At 32.7% G+C, this 24746-nt stretch overlaps 1 protein-coding gene and 1 pseudogene across 1 annotated transcript; both read right to left on the bottom strand.

Moving 5' to 3' along the window:
- Positions 1–1348: 1348 nt before the first annotated feature.
- Positions 1349–8878, bottom strand: LOC118035383 (small ribosomal subunit protein eS8y-like; annotated as a pseudogene).
- Positions 8879–15459: 6581 nt separating this feature from the next.
- Positions 15460–22203, bottom strand: LOC118035369 (chloroplastic import inner membrane translocase subunit TIM22-2). The gene is made up of 5 exons (XM_035040918.2): positions 21946–22203; positions 21109–21173; positions 20792–20864; positions 20653–20706; positions 15460–15875 (listed from the first exon to the last, which is right to left on the bottom strand). The coding sequence occupies exons 1-5, from the start codon at positions 22151–22153 to the stop codon at positions 15622–15624; spliced, it is 654 nt and encodes a 217-aa protein (XP_034896809.1). The 5' UTR covers positions 22154–22203; the 3' UTR covers positions 15460–15621.
- Positions 22204–24746: the final 2543 nt, after the last annotated feature.

Raw genomic sequence — 24746 nt, 5'->3', positions numbered from 1 at the left:
CATATTGGTTTGTGATCTTGGTGACGTGTTCCCTCGTAAATTGTTTATCTTTTCTAGAGAATTGTTTGAAGTTTACAATCTTTATTTCTTTGGGATTTGGGTGCAACTTATCACTCTATTTAAGATATGAAAAATTATATGGAGGTCTGGTTGTTCGTCTAATTTCTAACCTCATATTCCTTAGGAGTTGGGCTAATTCAATCCTATTTATCCTTCCCTTTACTTGTTGATAGATAACATGAGCTTGTTATACAAAATAAATTAAGGTTCCCTTGTCATAAAACATGTGAGGTGTTAAAATGCATAGTAATAAGTTATTGCACAAGATAATAAGGTTGTAGGTTCATATAATCAGTTAATGGTGGCTTGTGTATTTGTGGGGGCAATTAGTGTATCGGGGTTTATCATATCCAGGTTGAGCTATTGTTGTTGTTATGTCTTCAACGTTGGAATATGTCCCACATATGAGACATTATGTTTTCAAACACCCCTACAAGAGTGCTTATGGCTGTAAAAGTTTCTAAGACTTACCTCGTAGGTGTATAAGCCCATGAAACTCCTTGCCTACTTTGCTATAGTTCATTCTAGATCTAATCTGGTTGATCAAATATGGCTTACATAATTCTATTGAATAGTATAATATTATTGTCATAAGTTGTGTTTATTGTATTTTTTTTGTTAACTGTGGGTGTTTGAGCTAGCTTACGTGTACCTCGACTAATCCCCCGAGGCCTTGAAGTTAACGTCCATGTAATCCTCTAGTGGCCCTGAGGTTTGTGGCACTCGAATTGGTAACCTCTAGAGAGCAAACCCAAGGCGTGACCAGTTGAGTTACACCTCTCAGGGTTGTGTTTTCTCTATATAGATGACCCTATTATTAGCATATGAAAGATTTAAAGGTTGATAGAAAAATGTTCCTTCAAGAGCAGTCATAATTGGTTGGCTCATACTTGTCATAGATGGTTATGAACACCTTACAACACCATTTGATATGATATATGTCTAATTGTATTTAAGACATAAATACACATATATGTTAATTCGTAGCTGTTTGTGATAATATCATTGAAAAAGGAAAAACCATGAGCAAGTATATAGAAACAATAAGGCTATGTCCAAATATAAATTTACATTATAGAGGTGAGTTAGATAATGAAGATCTTCTAATGCCACGTCGCATAATCAAGTTTTAGAGTGCTAAAATCCTGTCCAATAAAAATTTTTGAAAGATGGGCAAAACTAGTTTCAACTTCAATTTTTCATCCCATTGCAAATTTTGCATCCAAAAGAAAGAAAGATATGGCAAAACTGCAAGGCCTGATCTGAATATAAAGTTCACAACAAAATTTTAGGTAGCCCCAACTCCTTTTCCCTTCTTCCTTTATGTCTTCTTCATATAAAACTCTAGCTTTTGGCCTTCCAAGATGTATTTGTAAAGAAAGTTAATTAGTGTTCTTTTGTAATGCCTTCATCTTTAACCATAGAATACATATAGCAACCTAAACAGAGAAGCAAAAGAAAGTAGCATACCCATCAGCACGACCACAATGACCAGGCCATGATGAAATACTTACCATTAAACAACCGCTTCTAAATTTCTCCTCGATGTGTGGGTTGATTAGTACTTAAAAGTGCATTTTATCAAGGTTTTATGTCATCATTTTGCACTTGAAGTATCAATAACTCTTTAACTAAAACATGTTTTATAATAACAAGTTTGATACTATAAGATACCTTAATATATGGTAAATTTTCATCTTAAATGCAGACCTATCACATAAATTAAAGGATTGATTGATGAATTCAACTACTAAAATTGTGAAGATAAAGAGAGGGTGAAGTTTAGAAAAGTGATGCTGGTTTAGTCCGAACTGGAACACTATTCAGTAATTGGGTCATATATAAAGCTGTAGATCTTGGATTTAGGTATGCTTTATATGGATGGAAAGTTAAGACATAGGCCTAAAACTTTCATGTGGAGTCCAAGATTTAAAAATATCGTTTTCAAGTCCAAATTATAGCAACAATGGAGAAGTCCGGATTTGTCCTGCAGCCCAGACACTATTCAGTGTTCAGCCCATATCTCGAGTTCTAGAAGTTCAAATGACCTCAATTTTTTTTCCTGGAAAGCTGAGACAATTTCCTAGAACTTTCATGAGTAAAGGTGGTTCAAATTCTGATGGTAGTAATGATGTTTTGTTTAGATAAGAAGATAAGGATTGTTACCAAGCCAAGATATGGCCACCTACTCAACAATTATTCATCAAATCAATAGTTATAAATTTTGGCCTATAAAAGGAGGCATTTACCATGCATTTAGGCATCTTAGTGTTCAGATCAAGATCATGTTCTTGCTTTTTTTCTTTGTATTTTGTAATGTTTAAGTTTTATTTTATGTTATATTAATCTCTTGTTTGTGCTTTTCATTTCCTTTCCTTTACTTATATAATTATGTTCTTATCTTGTTTATTTATATTTCTTTCTTTCATTATGTTTAGCTAAATCTATTATGTCAAGGTGAAAAGGTTATACTAATGGTGTAAAAATAAGTATATTATAAACTCAACATGGACTTTAATGCTTGATATTAACATGTTTTATATTTATTATCTTGCTCACTTTTAATACCTTGCTTGTTAAATGGTTAATCTAGATTTGTGTTGAACAACCCTTGGTACAACAAATACTTGACACTTTCATAGCCCAATCGTATGATATAACTTATACCTATGCTATAAAAGAAACTTGATTTGTTGTTAATATAAGCTATCACCATGAATACCTGATAATATTTACAAGTATTGGCATTACTCAAATAAGATAATTAATGTAATCATGTTAACAATTTATAATCTGATTGGAACCTTCTTTGTGTGTGGTTTCCAGTTGAGAAATAAGAGTTTACACTATACTTGTTTGAAGTACCATTAGTGGATCCTCTAACCTTGACATTTTTTTTTATCATTATTTAATCCTCACATTAATCTTACATCTCAAGGTCATCTTTATTATTACTACTACTATTATTACTATTATTATTAGTAGTAGTATTAGTATTACTAGTACTATTATTGTTGTTGTTGTTGTTATTGTTATTGTTGTTGTGCTGTTGTTATTTATAATTTATATAGTTAACCTCTTTGTGGTTCGACCCCGATCTTACCGGGTTATTACTTCGACACTCCTGCACTTGGAAAAGGACATCAATCTTTTGGTCGTGTCATGGGTCAAGTTCGCGAGTCTGCTGTCTTTTCTCCAACTTTCTTTGCACATGATTGCTCTTCTTCACCTTCCTATAAATAAATCAATAGAGACATTTATGGACTGATTCCAACATAATTACCATAAGTTTATAGAAAAGAGATAAGCAAGGACTATACCACTAAAAAGGTTTAAACAAATCTTGTTGTGTCCAAGATGTGAGAGGAAAATTCTCACATCAATTAAAATCTATTAATTTAATATCTAAATAATATTTGATACTGTGATATTGATTGTTTTTTAAGTTGACCATGACTCGGCATATGTGAAAACTTAACAAGTAAACAAGAACCTCTCACACGTAACTAACCAAAAGATACAACAACTCAAATTCATACTTTGCCGATGGAACAAAAATTAGTGAGTGACAAAAATTGACATCGCTATAGAAATACTTGATTCTAAGGAGTTTTTTTTATTGCATAATTTTGTTTTTGATTTTTTTTTAATATTTTCATATCAAAAATAAATTTTATAAAATAAAAAGATATTATTTTAATATATTTACAAATGAAAAAAAACATCGGATATCAAATACTGCGAAACTCTACCTAAGTTTTCGATTTTAAACATTGAAGAAAAGCAAATTTAGGATCCATTTAGGAACGCGGTCCAAATCGTGTTTCCTATTAAAATTTTTTTTTTAATGTTTTTAGATTGTTTTGATGTGCACATCTCAAAAATGATTTTTTTTTTTAAAAAAAATCATTTTGATACATTTCTAAGTGAAAAATACTTTGAACCGTAACTACTACCAAAATTCCAAAGACCTTTAATTGTTGCACACATTAGGGTAGAAAATATAACATAAATATTCAAAAACCAGCAAGCAAGTGATCCGCCTAATAGAAGAAAGAATTAAGTAACAATTTTCTACCTCCCCTTCATTTTTTGCAGCAACAATGGTTTTTTTCTTGCGACCAATTTCAACACCATAATGCTGCAGATACCACTACTTGAAAGGTACAACATCAACCTGAACAATGGCACCTTTCACTAAAGTTTGAGAACAAACTAGCTCATCATTAGATGCATTGTACACCACATCAATAATCCTAGTCTTTCTAGTCACTACCTCACTACCCTAAGAATAAATTCCAGTATCAAGTCTCATAGCATGCCACTTCACATTTCCTCCTTGGACCCTAATCCTCCTCACAGTCTTGTTGCTCGACAGTTTAGTGTTAGCAGGCTGCCTTCCGAGCTCATACCTTTAAGAGCGAAAAGACAATGATGTAATTGGGTTTGTAACCAACATCTTAGACACTTTTTTATAGGAAAGATAGGCCAATTTTCACATATAATGAAAGGAAATGGCCTCTTACAACAAGATATATAGACTCACATGAAAAGGAAATTCAGGGTGGATAGGAGGGATCAAGCTTCACTCATCCTGAAGCATATCAATATTGAATCTTAATATTTGTTTAAGGGATGAACACTAACTACAAACAATATTGATTGATCTCAAAGTGTTTTCTTTTTTTATTAATGTTATTAAAAGGCCAGAAAAAAGCACAAATCTTTTCTTATTTTATTAACTAGCCAAACAGAGCAAAACATAAACAAATGAAAGAAGTAGAGAGAAGAATGAGAAGGAGAATCTCTGAAAATATTGGAATGTGTTGTACCATTAGTTTTTACATGTATTCTGTTAAAACATAATGCAATATATATAATAGTCTTTCCATTCTTAACGTTCTAGTGTTTTTTCTCCTAATACACATGACTTCTATTAGCTAATTAATAGTGAAATTGAAATACATTGCATTGGTTGTAATTGCAATGCACAAAATGCACCGTTTTGACCTATTGATTCCCCTAAGTTGAATGCCCCTCCTGAAACCCACTTATTAGTTCCCTCTTTGCAATAATTACCCCTCCTTCAAATGGACCTTGTCCCCAAGGTTTAATTGGAGAAATCGCAGAGCTAATTCATCAACAAATTTCTAAGTGGGTTTTGCAGGTGTTAGGCTCGTCCAATGAATGAGCATTTGGATGGCTACTTGGTTTTTCTTGACCATTCGTTAATCCAATATAGTTTATGGGCAGAGAAGAGGTTCAGTTGGCAAAGCTGGCAATATGGTGTGCACCTCCTTATTCCCCCACCTTTTTCTTTAATAGGGAAACATGGAAGATAAGATGTATGGTTGTAAAGGCGAGCAACTTCAACTTATAGGTCACGATACTAATTCTTTCTAAAACTTCATAAGGACCATAGTATTTTGAGGCTAATTTTTAGGATTGTCTATGGTCTAGTGTTTTCTATCTATATGGTTGCAATTTGATGTAGACTAGATCTCCTATTGCAAATGACCTTTCACTTCTGTGCTTATTTGCTAGTTGAATCATTATGTGTTATGCACCATTTAGATTTTTCTTAATAGTTTGCAACATTAGTTCCCTCTTTGATAAACAATCATCCACGACCTTTACTTGGGAGTCCCTTGGAAAATATAGAATGTGAAGAGGGGTAGGGTAGCCATAAATGATTTAATAGGGAGTGGATTTGTAGCAGTATGGTAATTAGTATTGTACCAACATTTTACAAATGGAAGCCACTTAACCTATTGAGCTGGGAAGGAACCTGCAAAGCAACGTAAGTAATTCTCTAGGCATTTGTTGACCACCTTAGTTTGGTCATCCGATTGTAGATGATAGGCAGTGGAGTAACACAATTTCACTTATTGTTTGGTGAAGAGTTCTTTTTATAAGAGGCTCAGAAAACAACATCCATATCACTCATAATGGTAGCAAATAGGCCATATAGTTTGTAGATGCTATCGAGAAAAAAATCTGGCCACGCAGTTTAAGGTAGTTTAAGGATGGTGAATGGCTATGAAATACGCATATTTATTGAATCTGTTAACGACCACAAATATAACCTCCCTGCCTTCAGACTTAGGCAACCCCTTAATAAAATCCATATTAATATCAATCAATGAGGCTTTAGGTAAGGGAAGTGGTTATAGTAACCTTAGGGTGCATGTGTTTTTTAACTTGTTCTATTAACAAATGGGACATTCCCTGACGTATTGTCTAATATGTTTCTACTACCCCTTCGAATAAAACCTGTTAACCACCCTTTTGGTCATAATAGTAGTCCCTTAGTGGCCCCCTACAGCTTGTCATGATTCAAGGTAATGATCTTAGTCTAAGGAGTCACATTATGGCCAACAATTACCTTACCCTTTTTGTATAGTAATTGATTAACCCATGAGTAGTAGGGATGAGAAGTAGGATTCGTGCTTAATGATTAGTACTTAAAAGTGTATTTTTATCAAGGTTTTATATCATCATTTTGCACTTAAAGTATCAATAACTCCTTAACTAAAGCATGTTTTATAATAACATACCTAATAATATAAGATACCTTTAATGTATGGTAGATGTTCATCTTAAATACAGGCCTATCACATAAGTGAAAAGATTGATTGATGAGTTTAAGTATTGAAATTAAAAGGACAAAAAGAGGGCCAAACTTTGAAAAAAGATGTTGGTGCACTCCAAACTGGAACACTGTTCGGTAATTGGGTCATATCTTGAGTTCTAGATGTCCAAATGATCTCAATTTTTTAGAAAGATTCAGTAAGACATAGGCCTACAACTGTTATGTGGAGTCCAAGATTTAAAAAGGTCATTTTCAAGTCCAAATTATAGCAACAACGGAGAAGTCTGAATCTGTCCTCCAGCCTAGACACTGTTCAGTGTTCAGCCCATATCTCGAGTTCTAGAAGCCAAATGACCTCAATTTTTTTTCTTGGAAAGATAAGACAATTTCCTATAACTTTCATGAGTACAGGTGGTTCCAATTCTGATGCTAGCAATAACGTTTTATTCATACAAGAAGATAAGGATTTTCACCAAGTCAAGAGTTGGCCACCCACTCAACAATTAGTCATCAAATCAATAGTTTCAAATTTTAGCCTATAAAAGGAGGTATTTGTCATGCATTTAGGGGTTTGGTTGTTCAGATCAAGAACTTGCTCCTGCTCTCTCTCTTTATATTTTTTTGTAATTCTTAAGTTTTTCTTTCATTAATATCTTGTTTATGCTTTTCATTTCATTTCCTTTACTTAGTTAACTTGTATCTTTTTTATGTTCTTATTTTGTTTATTTATGTTTCTCTTCTTCGTTATGTTTAGCTAAGTTTATTATGTCAAGGTGAAAAGGTTACACTAATGGTGTAAGAATAAGTATGGTGTAAACTCAACATGGACCTTAATGTTTAATATTAACATGTCTTATCTTTTTATCTTAGTAATTCTTAATACCTTGCTTCTAAAATGGTTAATCTAGATTTGTGTTGTATAACACTTGGTACAACAAATGCTTGGCACTCTCATAGCCCAACCGTATGGTATTACCTACACCTGTGCTAGGAAAGGAACTTGATTTGTTATTAACATAAGTTCACATCCTGAATTCCTGATAATATTTAAAAGTTTGGTGTTATGTAAATAAGATAATTAATATGATCATGTTAACAATTTATAATGAGCTATTAATGACAAATCATCCGAGTGGAACCTCCTTTGTGTGTGGTTTCCAGTCGAGTAATAAAAGTTTATACTATACTTGGTTGAAATACCATTAGTGGATCCTCTAACCTTGACATTTGTTTTTATAATTGTTTAATCCTTACATTAATCTTCCATCTCAAAGTTCTCATTAACTTCTTTATTATTGTTGTTGTTGTTTTTGTTATTGTTATATTATTGTTATTTATAATTTATACAATTAACCTCCATATGGTTCGATCCCGGTCTTGCCGGGTTATTTATTATTTTAACACTCCTGCACTTAGGGGAAAATATAAATATTTTAGTCATGTCACTTTACACCTGAATGAGGGTTTGTACAACCTTATCATTTACCCATGATGCTTTGATGTCTTTCATAAGTGTAGTGGAGATAGTAGAAACTATGGTTAACTTTTCGCAAGACACTCTGGATAGTGCATCCATAACCACATTGTCCTTTACCCTTCTTGAACTCGATTTCATAATCAAAGCCAAGTAGTTTGGCTAACAGCACATGTTGTGATGGCAAGTCACCTTCTATTCCAACAAGTATTTTAGACTAATATAATCAGTGCGGATAATGAAATATTTACCCTATAAGTAATGCCTCTATTTAGTGACAACCAGTAGAATAGTTAGCAGCTCTCTTTCATAAGTGCAGAGTGTCTATTGTTTAGGCCCAAACGACTTACTAAAGAATGCAATTGGGTGGCCTTCTTGTATTAGAACTGCCTTCATGTCTCTATTGCTGACATTTGTCTCCATGATAAATTCTTTATCCAAGTTTAGCAATGTTAGCATTAGGGGGTTAGTCATAATGTTCTTGAGCTGATGAAAGGCTATGATTGCCCCTTCATTCCATATATAAATATCATTCTTCAGTAGATGTGTCAAAGGTTTGCATATAGTGCCATAGCCTTTGACAAATCTCCTACAGTATCCTATGAGGCCAATAAATACCTTTGATTGCTTAATGTTGCTTGGGATAGCCCAATCTAGTACAACCTTGGACTTTGGAATGTGGCAGGAACATTAGTCAAGCCAAAAAGCATGACCAAGAATTCATAGTGCCCATTGTGAGTCTTTAATGCCATCTTATAAACATCCTCAAGATACATTCTGATCTGGTGGTAACTAAATCTTAAGTCTATCTTATAAAAGATAGTGGCACCAATCAACTCCCTCTAGGAGTTTGTATATTAGAGGAATAAGGAATTTATCCCTCACTATAACCTTGTTTAATGCTATGTAGTCAATACATAGCCTCCAGGATCCATCCTTCTTCTTAATTAGGACCATTGGGGAAGCAAAAAGGTTATGACTGTGTTAGATGGTTTCTCGAATCCAGCATCTCTTTAATCATCATCTCCATTACATCCTTTTGTATACTTAAGTGTCTATAAGGCCTGAGGTTGACTAAATTAGATCCCTCCTTTAGAGTTATATTGTGGTCATGGCTGCATGGTAGTGGTAAGCTCCCAAGATCTTTAAATATTTCTTGGTATTTTGCCTGCAGAATTTCCAAGGCAGTATTCTCAATAACATAAGGTCATAACCTAGTGGACATTGGTTGCCCCTCGTGATCTTGATCCCTAATAAGGTGTAGGCTGCATAGATTAATTTCATAAACTAATCTCTTATTGCATAACAAGCCATTAAGTTGCTTAAATCTAACAGTCTCTACTGATATGGGATCATCCCCTTTGATAAAGACTTATTGGCCTTGCCACATAAATGCCATCCACATCTCGTTATAATTCCAGATCATGTCATCGTTTTTAAGTTCTAAGGTAAAAACATCAGTCATGAATTCAACTCCCTATATTAACCATTGGAAGTTTTTGCACACTAAAGTGCAGGACATGGTTCCATCATAGCGAGTTGTATAGTTAAAGCTTTAATACTAGTGAGTTTACAGCGCAACATGTCTACCACTTGGTTGCTGATGAAATTATGTGTGCTCCTAGAGTCCACAAGGATAAACAATGGTTGTTTTCCTACTCTGCCAGTGACTTTAAGAGTATTTAGGCCAATCAATCCTTCTAATGCATTAAGAGATTATGTGGGTTGTGCGTGTCATTTTATACTTCGATCACTCCTTCTCCCTTGCTACTCTTCTTGTCTTTTTCAACAACACATAAAGAGTAAAGCTTCTTGTTCTAGCACATGTGACCAAGTATAAATTTTTCATCACACAAAAAACAAAGGCCCTTAGCTCTTTTCTCATCCAAGTCTTTGTTCCTGATAGGTCTAATGGTTCTATTAGCATTGTTAGGGTTATAAGGTAGGGGAGTTGGTAAGATAACATTGTAGAATGGCTTAGAATTTTTATTAGGAAGTCCTGGTAGGCTTTTGTTGTGGTTGGGTGATGCAACCATATTATTTGATAGTTTTACCCACATTTACCTAGTATTTTGTATATGTTTTATGTATAAAATGTCTTGATATTCTTTGTTTTATGTTTTGAAGGCACTTTTGGATGCAAGATTAAAAAAGAAGTAAATTGGAGATAATTGACATATTTGACCTCCGATCGATGTTTTGTGTAGAGCTTGAGCTCTAAAGGTGAAAAAGAAGTGATTCCAATGGCATTAGAAAGCTAACATCCATACCTTTTTGTATATATATGGAGAGAAAAATAAAAAGAGAAAGAGCAAGGAGATCATAGCCTTCGAATTCAGATCTCATATTCTACTAATGTTGACCTTCAGCCATTCCAACTTGCAAAATCTTGAGCTAAAGATGTCAATTTGATGCAAACTCAATTTTTTTAGATTCCTGACTCGAAGACCTATCATTCTACTAAAGTTCAATAGAAAAAAAGCTCATGTGAGAGAGATGTGATTTTTCTAAGATGACACATGAAGTTTTTCAACATATAGGTTTTGTGAAGAAAGAAGTCCAAATTGCATCCTAAAGCATCCAAACCAACATCGAAGTCTTTATTTTGGCAATTTAGCTCCTCTAAGTCAAAACTCAAAACTTAAAGATTTTATGTAAGGATATTTCCCCCTTTTTATGAAAATAATGATTGAAATACTTAAATGTAAATTGTCTACTTAGAAAAACACTATTTTGTAGAAAAAGGATTAGGGTTTCTTAGGATATAAAAATAAAGAGAGAAGGGAAAGAGGGAACGACCAACCAAGAGAGAAAGAATACACCTTCTTCCAAGAGAAACCGAAATCATGCTTTTTTTTTTAATTAATTATTAAATAGACATGCAAGGCTAAACTTTTTTTCTTGGTTGCAAGGATATAGAAACCTTTGAATTTCAAGAACTGTGAGATTTATTTACCTTTTCTTTTCAATTTATATGATGAATGAATACATTTGTTCTCCTATGCTTATGTCTTATGATTGATTATTTTAATTACTAGAGCGGACTCTAAGTTATTATTGTGAACAATCTATTTCTAAGTTTGCTTTCAAAACTGGAGTTGGGGAATATAAACTTGTGAAGCAACTGATATTAAAATTATGGCGAATCCAGATTAATAATCTTAGGGAGAACATTCGATTGATCAAATCAAACATGGATTGCATATAATTATATTGTCTAGATTAATCAAGTCATCTAGTTCTTAAGGCTGCCATTGAATTAAATTACTAGTGCGGACATTGTGGTTGTTTGATGGTTAAGATTAATTATACAGTAGATCTGTTAACTAATTAACGTAACAAAAGATAAATATTCAGAGTATAAAGTGACGTTTTATTTCCATGATCAGTTCTGATTTCTGTAGGTGGACGTTTACTTGTGACGAAGGTTTGTTTTCTTTATAATTTTCTGGTTTTATTTAATTTTGCTTGATAGTTTTCTATTTTCTTTTCTTTAACTTAGATAACCTCCAACCCCCCAAAAAAAAAAAATTACATATCATCTAGTATAAAAATATGACTTGAACCTTTCTCGTGAGATTGACCCCTTACTTGCTCTATAGCATATTGTGTGTTGTGTTTTAAGCTACGGTAATTAATGTTTGCAACTACGACATTGCTACAAATTTTAGCGTCGTTGCCTGAGAAGTGATTTTAGTTGATTCTTGTGCTGTGATTTTTATTTGTTGTGATTGTTATTTATTTTGTTGGGAAAAAAAAAAGAAACAATTTTTTTTCTTGCAGCGATACTGTATAGTACAGTACAATTACAATTCAAAACCAACTTTTTGGTGGAATTAGGTCTTTACCTTATATTTCCTGAAGGGAAACGATGTTTTGAATAGGACCAGTTGCCTTTGGTCACTAGCTTCACCCTATCGAGGCCAAATTCCGCTATTTTTTTAGGGTTTTTAGGTAGTTTTTGATTTCTAGTATAGGATTTTCATTCAATTTACACTACTTTCAATCTCTTATGTGGTTGGTTTCTTTTGAGTTTTCTTGATGATTTATGCTTGTAACCCGTTCTACTAACCAAAGACAAGTACAAGTAGATCACGAAATAGAAAACACTTTACATAGGTTATGAAAGGAAGCTCGTGTCAACATCATGGTTATTGCACGATAATAGACACTCAAGGACCTCGTTTATCTAACATGGAGAATTAACCATTATGCATAAACATGGACAACAATGTCAACTTCGAGCTCAAGTCTAGTTTTATACACTTACTGCCAATATTCAATGGACTTACCGGATAAGATCCTCATACTCATCTCAAGGAGTTCCACGTGATTTGTGTTGGTATGAAACCGAACAGAGTTGACAAATAACAGGTTAAGTTGAAAGTTTTCCCTTTTTCTTTAAAAAGGGTAGCAAAAACATGATTTTTCTCTATTCTCCTATGTTTCATTGGGACTTAGAATGACATGAAAAAGATTTTTCTTGAAAAGTATTTCTCAGTATCTCGAGTTGCCAATATAAGGAAAGAAATATGTGGGATTCGACAATCTAATAAGGAGACACTCTCCGAGTTTTGGGAAAGATTTGAGTAATTGTGCATTCAATGCCCTCATCATTAGATACCCGATTAGCTGCTCATTCAATATTTATATAAAGGACTGATGCCTACTGACTATAGTATCATTGATGCGACAAATGGAGGGGCATTGGTAGATAAGATACCCGAGGTTGCACGCCAATTAATCTCAAATATGGTAGCCAACTCCAAACAATTTGGCACTCGTGGAGACTTCCCAAGCAAATGAGAAAATGAGTTAAGCATTTCTAACCTTGAGAATAAAGTTAATGATCTTACTTCTCTTGTGTGTTTTTTGGCTTGTGGAAATGTACAGTAAGTGAAAGTTGAACAAGCATATGCTTCTTATAAGAACATGATTCGGATATGTGCCCAACAATGTAAGAAGATTACATTGAACAAGCTAATGCAGTTGATGAAGCATTTAATGGGTAACCTCAGCATAAGTATGATCCTTTTTCTAACACTTACAATCCCGGATGGAGAGATCTTCCAAACTTACGCTATGGGAACCCGCCTCAACAAGGAAATCAAAGCCAACAGTTTCATCCCCATGGATTTCAATCCCAACAAAATTATCAAATGAGACATCCACATGCATTCACAACTTCCAATGTTATGGGGTCATCAAGTGATGATCTTTATGAGATGATGAAAAGTTTGACTTCTAACATAGTGACCTTGCAATAAAATGTCATGTCTTTTCAATAAGAAATAAGGTCAAGCATTCACAACTTAAAGAAGCAAATAGGGCAAGTAGCTTCAAGTGTAGGAAAATTAAAAGCACAAATAAATGGAAAGTTGCCCTCCCAAGCATTGAATGTAAAAGAGAATGTTAATGTGATCACGCTGCGAAGTGGGAAAGAACTCAAAGAGTAAAGGTTGAAACAAATTGAGATGGAGGAAAAAAAGGAGATAGAAACCGAATTGAGTATAAAGAAAAAACATCCTCCCCCTTCATAAACTGAAACAACAACCAATACTACAAAGGTAAGTCCTAATTCAATCAATTTCAGTTTTAAGATAATTTCCCCCTTTCTTGTGAGTTCTTCTAGGTCCAAGAAAGAGGACAAAGAAAAAGAGATTTTAGAAGTTTTCATGAAAGTGGAACTCAGCATTCCTTTGATTGATGTTATCAAGCAAATTCCCAAGTATGTCAAATTCTTGAAGGAGTTGTGTACTACCAAAATAGCCTACAAGCTAAAAGGCCATAAAATGGTAAGTATGGGTGAAGTTGTTGCTATTGTTCAAAAGAATATGTCTTTGAAGCAAAAGGTTTAAGTGCATTTACTATCTCATATGTTAATGGTAATGCTAGTTTTAAAAGGGCCTTATGCGATTTGGGTGCATCCATTAGTATTATGCTTATACATGTTTATGATTGTCTTAGTCTGGAGCCTTTGATTAAAACTAGCATTGTAATACAACTTGTGGATCGTAACTTTGTTTATTCACTTGGTGTGATAAAAGATGTCCTAGTCAAGATTGATAATTTGGTTATTCCATACAACTTTTATATTCTTGATATGGAACATAATTCATCAAACAACACTCCTATATTGTTTGGGAGATCATTCTTGAAAACTGCCAATACGAAAATTGATTGTGGTAAGGATACTTTGTTTATAGACGTTGAAGATGAAGAGAATGAATTTATTTTCATAATGCAATGAAATATCCTTACAACAATGTTTATTCTATCACATGCTATGACTAAGTTGATAAGGGTGTGCAACAAATTTTTTATTTTGATTGTAAGAATGGATTGAGCGTGACTTTGAGTTATAGCTATGATTTTACTAAGATAGAAGAGATGGATATGCACATATGTATTCCCCAAAATATGCAAGAATCAGCATTGGCTTTACAAGCTTTGCAAACCATTTCCCATGGTAATGTCTATGTTGATTTAGTTCTTTCACATAAAAAACTTTTGTCATCTATTTTACAGGCCCCTAAGTTAGAGTTGAAACCTTTGCTTGATAATCTGAAGCATATATTCATTGGAGACAACAATACACTTCTTGTTATCATAGCGAAAGGGTTGACAAGTTTGCAAGAGGAAAAACTTGTAAAGTTGTTGTGCAATCACAAAACACCAATTAGATGGACTTTAGCCGATATCAAGTGTATTAGTACTTTAATGTGTATGCATAACATACTATTGGAGGACAATGCGAAATCAACAAGGAAAATACAAAGGAGGTTGAATCCGCCTATGATGGAGGTAGTGAAAGCTGAGATTTTAAAATTATTAGATACAAGTCATTTATCCCATCATAGATAGTAAATTGGTGGCACTTATCCATATAGTGCCTAAAAATACCAGAATCATGCTGGTAAAGAATAAAAAAGATAAACTCATTCCTACTCACATCTCAAGTACACAAAAAATATGTTGATTATACAAAGCTTAATGTTTCTACACGCAAAGATCATTTTTCATTACCATCCATGAACTAAATGCTTAAATATCTGGCAAACAAGTCTTTTTATTGCTTTCTTAATGGATATAGTATATATAATCAGATTGTTATTAATCTTGAAGATCAAGAAAAAACTACATTTACATGTCCATTTCATGTGTGTGTATGTGCGCGCGCATGCGCGAGCGTGCGCATATATATATATAATATATATAGGAGAATGCTCTTTTATCTCTATAATGCACCTGTAACTTTTTAAAGATACATATGAGAATTTTCTCTATAATAATCCTGAATTTTTTATGATTTCTGTACTGAAGAACGTACGACTTCAAATAATGCCTCTAGGCCAAGATGAAATTGCATACCACGCAAGAAATAAATTTCATTGTCCAAGCCTGCAACAAGCTTCAGAAGCTAAAAATACAGATTTACATGATACAATGTCGCCATACCAACAATCTAAACATAATCAATCTGCTTCGGGTTTTATCAGGAAACAGCAGGAAAATTTCCACTCTTGGGCTTCCGCAGGGACTTGCAGAAAAAGGAGAAGGCCCTTTTTAGTTCATCTGGAAGAGGGACTGCAAGATGGAGAGCTACGGGACAGGTTACATTGTGATAGTCACGTTTGTTCCTTGAAGAAAATGAGTGAGCCAGCGCTGGTTGCTGCTTGTTTAGCCCTTCAATTATGAATGAGAATGCTCCAAATGTAAGGCAACTCTGCAGAAGTGCCTGAGGTGCGCCTGCAAATCCAGAAGAGAAACTTATAAGACTCTAAATAGACATCTACATGATTTTTATTTTTTCTTGTCTTTTTTTTTTTATAATAAAAAAAAAAAGGGAAAAATCAGAGGTACCAAAATGCCGTCCATCACGTGCATCATATTCAATTAGAGAAGAACTCGTTAACGTTCGTTAACATTTCCATGCAACTCCTTTTGGTTCACAGTTACGCATTGAAAATAAGACTAATTTTAATAGTCAGCTTCCTTTTTTAGTTATCTGTAATTTGTTGTCTTCCATTCTGGGTTTATATATATATATATATATATATCCTCGATGGAGATCTTAAAATTCCTCCTACAAAAACATAATTGCAAACCAAACCCATAAAATTCAGAATATGACCTCTTTTAAAATAGACTTCTTTTTTTCTTTTCTGAACAAACATCAGAGTACATCCCATGGAAGTACCGATTAGAGTTGGAAGAAGAAACTACTTATTGTGGTCATGTGTGAATTCATTGCTAATTTACTTTGACAAGAAAAATAAATTACTTTTTTATTGTAAATAAGAAGTGAAAACATTTTATTATTGTAGAATAGTAAGGAAAAATATAAATAACAGTGGATGAGAGAGAGCTCTACAACTCTAAATACAAACTGCAATAGAGAAATAATTTCTAAAGGCCAAACCAGAAAGCAGTCTTCTCAAAGGAAAAAAAAAAAAATTACAGCAAAAGTAGAAAACATAAATTACAGCAAAATAATGGCTAAATTTAAAGTACAATTGAGATTTGGAACTAGCTAATAGAGTTTAGAGTTCATAAGAAACCTCCAGAATCTGAATAAATTGATAAAAAAAACCTCAGTAGCTTATTAGCATTAGTTAACGCCTAAATCCATACAGGAAAAGGATTCCTAGTCTTGGTCTCCAAAGTAAAGCTACTTAATCTCTAAGGAAATGCTTTAACAACTCACATGCCAATCATATGACCTTCGAATTAATTAATCCTAATATCCTATATATAATATAAGGAATCTAAAGAAAGCTGCTAGCATCATTCTCCTCAAGTTGGAAGAAACTAGTTCTCGAGGTGGAAACCATTCTTGCCTTGATTTTGTGGGTGTTCATTCAAGACTTGTCAACCTCTTCCTTTTTTTTGCTTTAGGTGCATAACAATTTTAGATATCGGCTTTAGCTTTTCCATGATCAGTTTTGCATAAGGAACATCAATTGACAATTTATTTATGTTTTATTGACTTCTTGAGTAATGAAGTGCAAATCTTAAACTTACTTCATCAACATGTGTTCTATCCAAATAAAATTTGCACAATTCTTCAACCTTTGGGATAATATCATAGTTGTAATCAATAGAGGTTAAACATAGTGTAAATCAGCAAATTTCCTTTGTTGAGCAACTCCCATGATCTCTTTGCAAACTTCTACCTTTTCAATTGATAACATCATCATTGCTATTATTGTCAACATTGATTGCTCTATTATCATCATAATCATCATTGAAATAAATGTTATAGATTGGTGGAGAACACCAACCTATTTAAATATTATCATCAAAATCATCTTTTAGAACTTGTTGCTCTTTAACTCTCTTCCTCTATAGAAATTCAATTTTTTTCTTCATCCATACAACCACCACCACCTTCTACTATGTCTAAAGAGTCATGGCCGCCTTGAATCTCCACTATAGCTCCCACTAATTCTTGTTGCTGCAAAGCATCAATAATGAGGAACAAACATTCAATTAACTACTTATCTCAACCATAATTGTTTTCCTATCTTGATTTCTCCATCTACAAACTCCAACACATCCTTCCATGGTTAAAGGATTGAAACCCTAACACACTCTTGGGGATCTTTTTGGTTCACTGCCAACTTGACATAGTGTGGGATGAGGAAAATGGTAGAGAACAGAAATTACAGCAGAATAATGGCTAATTAGGATAGCATTGAGATTGTAACAATGTAATAGAGTTTAAGATTCACAACAAACCTCCTGAATCTAAATATATCAATAAATTAACAAAGAACAAATATAAAATAACCCTAGTAGCCTATTTATATTATTTGTGAAAAGGATTCCTAGTTTAAGTCCCCAAGTAAAACAACTTAACCTCTAATGAAATGCTATAAAAAGTCACATGCAAATCATGACCCTAGATAAATTAAATAACCCTAATATCTCTGAATTGTAAAGAAAGCTACTGCATCAATACAAGCAATGGAGTTTGTTGGAATTGATGACTTCAAATAAACATTAAGAATTGAAACAAAGGAAAATTGCATGGAGCCAAAAGGTAACTCAAGTAGTAATCTGATTAATTATACTTATAAGCTGATTCTTGTTCTACTTGACTGCATATAAATGCGCAACGGTGTGAAGCTATGATGCTTGGACCCTTTGGTTTTGCCTAAGCACTAGCATTGAAACAACCTGACGTGAGTACAATTATGAAATAGGAGTCCAACCTCCCACCTAAATTTTGGAATTGAATCTATCAATATAAGAAATTCTTATGCAAATAGATGATGGGAGTAAGAAGATGAAGAAAGAAGTCGTAACGGTGAGAGAAAAGAAGACAAATGCAGTTATCATGTCTACAAGCATTTTATTCGAGAAGTGATTTGGTTACAAGTAATGTTATCAAAGGCAAAGGCACCAAGCCTGTAAAATGACTGAGATGCTAGGTGCACAACCAAGCGCTTGCCCGAATGAACCAAGACAATATGCTACAGGTTAAAAAAATATATTATATTATATAAATCTAAAATATATATATCTTTCCAATTAAGATTAGATCATTAGAAAATCAAAATAAAATATAAAATACCATAACATAGTTGTATAAAGTTATATTTTTCACAAGATAATTTAAAATAGCAAGTAGCCAAATAGATTAAAAAGCAAGCTTAAATATCATCATCATTATTGAATAATCTTCAAAAACATCTTCATATATGCGTTCTTGTTATGTACTTGTGTTGTTCTTTGACTCTGTTCAATGTAAAGTGTGGTAGTGGTTCTCTTCAAGTGTCATTCCTTGACTGTATGCCTCCCATTTTAATGATTTTTTTATTTTTTTTTACCCTAATCTTTGTTTTTTACAAAAAACACCCAAGTTGTTTCTTGTGGTAAATTAAAAAATGGTCAAAACATAAATTAGTTGAAAAAAAAAAAGAAATATTCAGCACCAAAGGAAGTATTTCAATTAGGCACTCGCTTTAATGCCCGACGCCCACTCATGAGGAGCTCGCCTAGGCAGCATTTCATTGAAATTTATCGTTCACCTCGCCTAGAGTGCCTTAACGAGCGTCTTAACACCTCTTGACAACACTAGTTACAAGTGGGTGATAATATAACATGGAGACATGATTTGATAGGATTTTTCCACGTATTAAGGTGTTACAACTAAGAAGTTATTTTCTTTTAGCTTGCTTTGAAGAAAATCATATATTTCTAATAAAACCAATTTTTAAAATAGTTCAAAGTACTCTTAACCATATTAACTCATCAATCAAACCTCTATGTCTTCCCGATTTTCAATTATTCGTTATATGTTTACTTGCACATGTGTACCCATACTCGTATCCAATTTTTGGACACATCTTTGTTGGGTCTACATATCCTAGTTTTGGGAGATTTCACTTGTCAATCACTTGGACACATGCCTATCTGACACCCATACACAAGTTCAAGCAACACGGGTATTTTTATGTTTTGTTTTGGGTAGCAAATCCAGCAAACATGCTTTTTACATTTCCATGAAACAAATGACAATGATGAACAATGAGAAACAAAGATTGATGTTGAAGAGTTGATCAACTGAGAAAAATAGTAATTAAAGAAAGAAGTTGAAAAAAATAAGGAAAATCAAAGTTAAAAAAGTAGAGGAAGCTAAATAGAGATAGGCGAGAGCGAACCTATCACCACTAAGGAGCATTGACCAATTAAGGAAGCCAAACTTTAACTAGTCTCCCCTCTATGAAAATATCCAGTAGCTAACAACATTTTCCATTTTTAAGAACTTGAAACCAATCATGAGTTACACATAGAACTTGTTCTTTGTGCAGACATTGTGTAGTTATTAGTTATGCCAATACTGAATTTGGAAATGATAATATCATGATTGAAATTTTGGAAGCTCGGTAGTTTCAAGTATTTGGATTATTGCAAAATATTTCTTTAGGGATGAATTTTGATGTAGAAAAATAAAGTTTCAACAAAAAGACAGAAAGGGCTTAGATTTTCAAAATAGGTGAGTACCCAAATGTTTGGGAGTTCTCAGCAAATAAAAGATAGGAGAAGGGTCCAAATTTTGGCATCAAATGGAAAATAAGATGATATACTTACAAGAAAATGATAGATGATAAAAGATTTGAGAAATGTGTCAAAAAATTGAAAAAAGTATTGAGAACAAAAGTCACTAGCATCGTAGGCACAAAGTATTGCTTGCTATGGAACTGTAAAACCACCTCCACAAAAAAAAAAAAAAAAAAAAAAAGATATGCTAGCAAGTAACAAGGCATACCTAAAAACAATCTAGCGAGGATAACTTTTTTTTTCCAAAATGCCAAAAACATTGAGCATACAAGGAGACGTGCGTGCACATCAAGGGAAAATATGCTTGGATGATTGCCAATGATGGATGTGCACATGATCATAAGACTTAAGCTTCAGAGATACAATGAAAATGAATGGCTAATATATTTTTTTTTTTTAATTCAGACATAATTCATGTCTTATTGAAACTTAATGTGTTACATAAGACATTGAATACCTGGAAAACTCAAAGCAAGACCAGTACAGCATCCAGCTACTCCAGCATTGATAACTGCAAAGAAAGAAGCATGAATAAAATAAAATAAAATATAAACAAGTAATGTGAAAGAACCAGTTTAACTATTGACATGTCATACCATCATCCTTCCCTCGCAGCCTCTTCAAAAAGCAGACTACTAAACTGTGTACTCCGGATAGAACTGCAAATGTCTAATACAAGAAACAGATAAGAAGAGCGAGAACCAAAAAAAAAAAAAGATTTTATCAGCTGAAGATCTGAAGATACAGTGTGGGCATAAATTTCTCCTGCGCAAATTATAATTGAAAGCAAATAAATTCACCACTGCATTATAACAAAAAATAAAAATAATAAAAAAAAAAAACATAAGCATGTCTTATAACCATCATGCATATGTACATATGCTATAGATGAAAATTAATTCATATCTCACACCTTGGCACAAGATCCTGCTTCCCCAAAGGATCCTTTGAAACCTTTCCTCTTAATCAAACCAGAACCTGAAAGGCTTCTATGTGAGGCATCCTCCAAAAATAGTTAATCCTCAAAAGTCAAAACAGTCCACATAAAACAATGAAAAGCTGGCACAACAATGCCCGATTAATGCGTGCAACAGGAAATTAGTAAACTTCCTCAGCACACTAGAATGATCATAGCGTATGAACAACTGATATCTACATACAGCAATGTGGGCTACACTTTAATAAAATAAAAAAAAAAAGATGATTGATACCAATAAAAAAGCAGAATCCATATAGGCATATCACAGCCAATGCCTTAGTAACACCCATTTGACAGCAAACTAAAGACAGGAACTATCACTACTGGCTTACTTTGGAGCTGGCTAATGAATCAAGACAAAAAGTAAAAATTCCTATAAAGCGTTCCATGAGCTGACACCAACCAACTTGTGAGCGCAATTGGAACAAAGAACTGCATACAAATGATTAAAAAGTAGAAACCACTAAAGTTTTATGCCTTATCACTCTTTCAAGTAATTAACCTCAAGAAAAGAACACATACATACAGCTCTACCCGTTAAAATAAAACTTGAAACAACATCACGTTGTGTGTGAATCAAAAGCCTCCTTCATTTGAACCCAAATGTTTTTCTTTTATTTAAAAAAAAAAAGAGCAATAAGAAATTCAGGGTCTCAATTATCGCCATTGATTCCAAAACCACTAGACAACACAATTGAGAAAAATCCCAAAATGTCAAGTCATGAAAAACAGCAGTATTATAGTAGATATATGTATCTATAGAGAGAGGACCGTAGCCGAAGATGGAGCCCATAAAGGCCCCAGCAGCGGAGTCACCAGCGAAGCGGAGGAGGCAGACGGAAGGGGAACTGGACTCAGCAGAAGATATAAGAAATCCATTGTTTTTATTAATTGAAAGATTAGGGTTAGGGCTTGTGTCTTCGACATCAGAATCAGTATTGTTGTTGTTGCTGGCATCTGGAGAATTCGCCGTCGCCATTTCTCTTTCACTCTTTCTATGTATGAAAAAAATCCTCTCAAGCGATAATAGCTAACTGCATTTAATAAGCTTACTGGCTATGTTACCGCTACGTGACAACAAGGATCAAATATTTTTATTTTTTTATAAGAATTTATTTATATAAATTTTTTTTAATGTATTTTAGTAATTTTTAAAATATAACAAATTAAAAAATTTATGCATATATATAATCAAATAAATTAAAAATTATATGTGTTAATAAATTAATAAAAAATAATTAATAACATATAAAAAAAAATTGAAAAACTAAGAGATAAATATAGATCAAAATATTGATTTTTAAAAAATATAACATTAAATTGATATGTAAGACTATATATATTAAGAATATCATCTAAAAATAAATATTTTTTATTTTTAAAAATATAATTATCTATATAAAAAAATAAATCATAGATGAACCAGAAAAACTACTTCAAAAATTAAACACATAACAAAAAAATCAATATTTTTTTAAATGAGGCCACTAAATAAAATAAAAGATATGAGGTTTTATCCTCTCTTTTTTTAGTTTTTTAACTGGTTACATCACTTTATTTCTTTTTAAATTGTATTCTTTAAAGTTATATTTTCATGGCAACCATAGTTATCAAACTCGGCCTGAGGGTTGACCTAGCCAAAGGATCAGGTCCCAAGTTACACGAGTTAACTCGAGTCAACCCCGAAAAAAATATTTGAGGTTTTAATATTTTATATGAAAAAAATTAAGAAACAGTCTATGTGGATATAGACTATACATATGGTAAACAATTAAGTTTAAAATATTATTTCAAAATGTTTTTTTTTTATCTTACATTGAAAAAACATAACTTTTTTCTTGTGAACATAGAGTATATATACTAAAGGCCTTCAAATCTCACATTAAAAAAATAAAGCATCATTCTCATATTTATATAGTAAACTTTGAAATGAGTTAGTAACCAACTAAAAAATATCAAAAAATAGAGGTCTCTCAGTAGGAGAAAAAAAAACATCTGAAAAAAGGGTCTTTATCTGGCTAGTCGACCGGTTTACTCTGGGCCAATTGCATGACCAAATTTTAAATAAAACAGACTCAGCCAAGGCATGTGGATATAAGCTATATATGTTGTAAACAATTAAGTTTAAAAAAATTATTTCAAAAGATTTTTTATTCCATATTGAAAAAATATAACATTTTTCTTGTGAACATAGAATATATATATATATATTAGTTGGTTACTAACTTAGTTTAAAGTTCACTATATAAATACTAGAAGAATACTTTATTATTATATATATATATATTATATATATATATATATATATATATATATATAAGGTCTCTGGGTAGGAGAAAAAAAACACATTTAAAAAAAAAGGTCCCTATTGAGTTTTTATCGAGTCACCCGAGTTCCAAGTTGACTTCGATAGGTCAACCAATTTACTTCAGGCCAATTGCAAGTTTGGATTTTAAATGAAATAGACTTGGCCAAGGCCCCGGATCACCCGAAAAAATTTAAAAAAATATTTGATATTTTAATATTTTATATGAAAAAATTAAGAAACAATCCATGTGGATATAGGTTATACATGTTGTAAATAATTAAGTTTAAAAGATTATTTCAAAAGGTTTTTTTATCCCACATTGGAAAGATATTATTTTATTTTTCTAAGTTGAAGTATTTAAATCAAAAGGATTTTTTTTATCCCACATTGAAAAAATATAACTTTTTTTCTTGTAAACATAAAGTATATATATTAAAGGGCTTCAAATCTCACATTAAAAAAATAAACATTCTTCTAGTATTTATATAGTGAACTTTGAAATGAATTAGTAACCAACTAAAATTAAGAAAAAACAAGGGTATCTAGGTAAGGGAAAAGACACATTTTGAAAAAAAAAAAAAAAAAAGACTTTTAACCCGGCAAGTCGACCGGTTTACTACGGGCAAATTGCAAGCCTGGATTTTAAATGAAATGGACCCAGCCAAAGCCCCGGGTCACCAGGAAAAATTTTAAAAAATATATTTGATGTTTAATATTTTATATGAAAAAATTAAGAAACAATCAATTTGGATATACGGTATACATGTCATGTTGTTTAAACACCCAACATTAAAAAAAAAGAAGAAAAAAAAAGAAGCAAAGCCAGAAATGACTCCATTGTCGCTACTGATTTCTAAATCGGCAACGACATAATTTTTGTAGTCGATTTTTGAATCAGAAACTCCATAATTTTTTGTTGTTGATTTCTAAATCGGAAGCGACACTATAAAATCTAACAAAAATTAGTATTGGACTAGCCTATCCTAAAGGAGAATTAGAATAGAAACCAATCTAAGACAAACCAAAAGAGAGATACAGACAACCCTTCTCCAGCACCCAAAAACCTTACCTCATTTAAGATGGGGTATAAAATACAAGGCTAGAGAGAGAGAGAGAGGGCGACTCTTCCTCTTCCCAAGACCAGTTGCAACAACTGTATGTGTCCAGCTATATGGTCTTGCCCCTTTTTCTCCTTCCTAAAAAGAGTTGAACAAACCCCTGTTATATGTGCCTTCCTTAGGCATGAGAGAGAGAAAGGAGAGCT

The sequence above is a fragment of the Populus alba genome, chromosome 11 (genome assembly GCF_005239225.2).
Source record: "Populus alba chromosome 11, ASM523922v2, whole genome shotgun sequence".
In the NCBI taxonomy this organism is placed as follows: domain Eukaryota; kingdom Viridiplantae; phylum Streptophyta; class Magnoliopsida; order Malpighiales; family Salicaceae; genus Populus; species Populus alba.
This window is presented reverse-complemented; position numbering and strand designations above follow the sequence as displayed.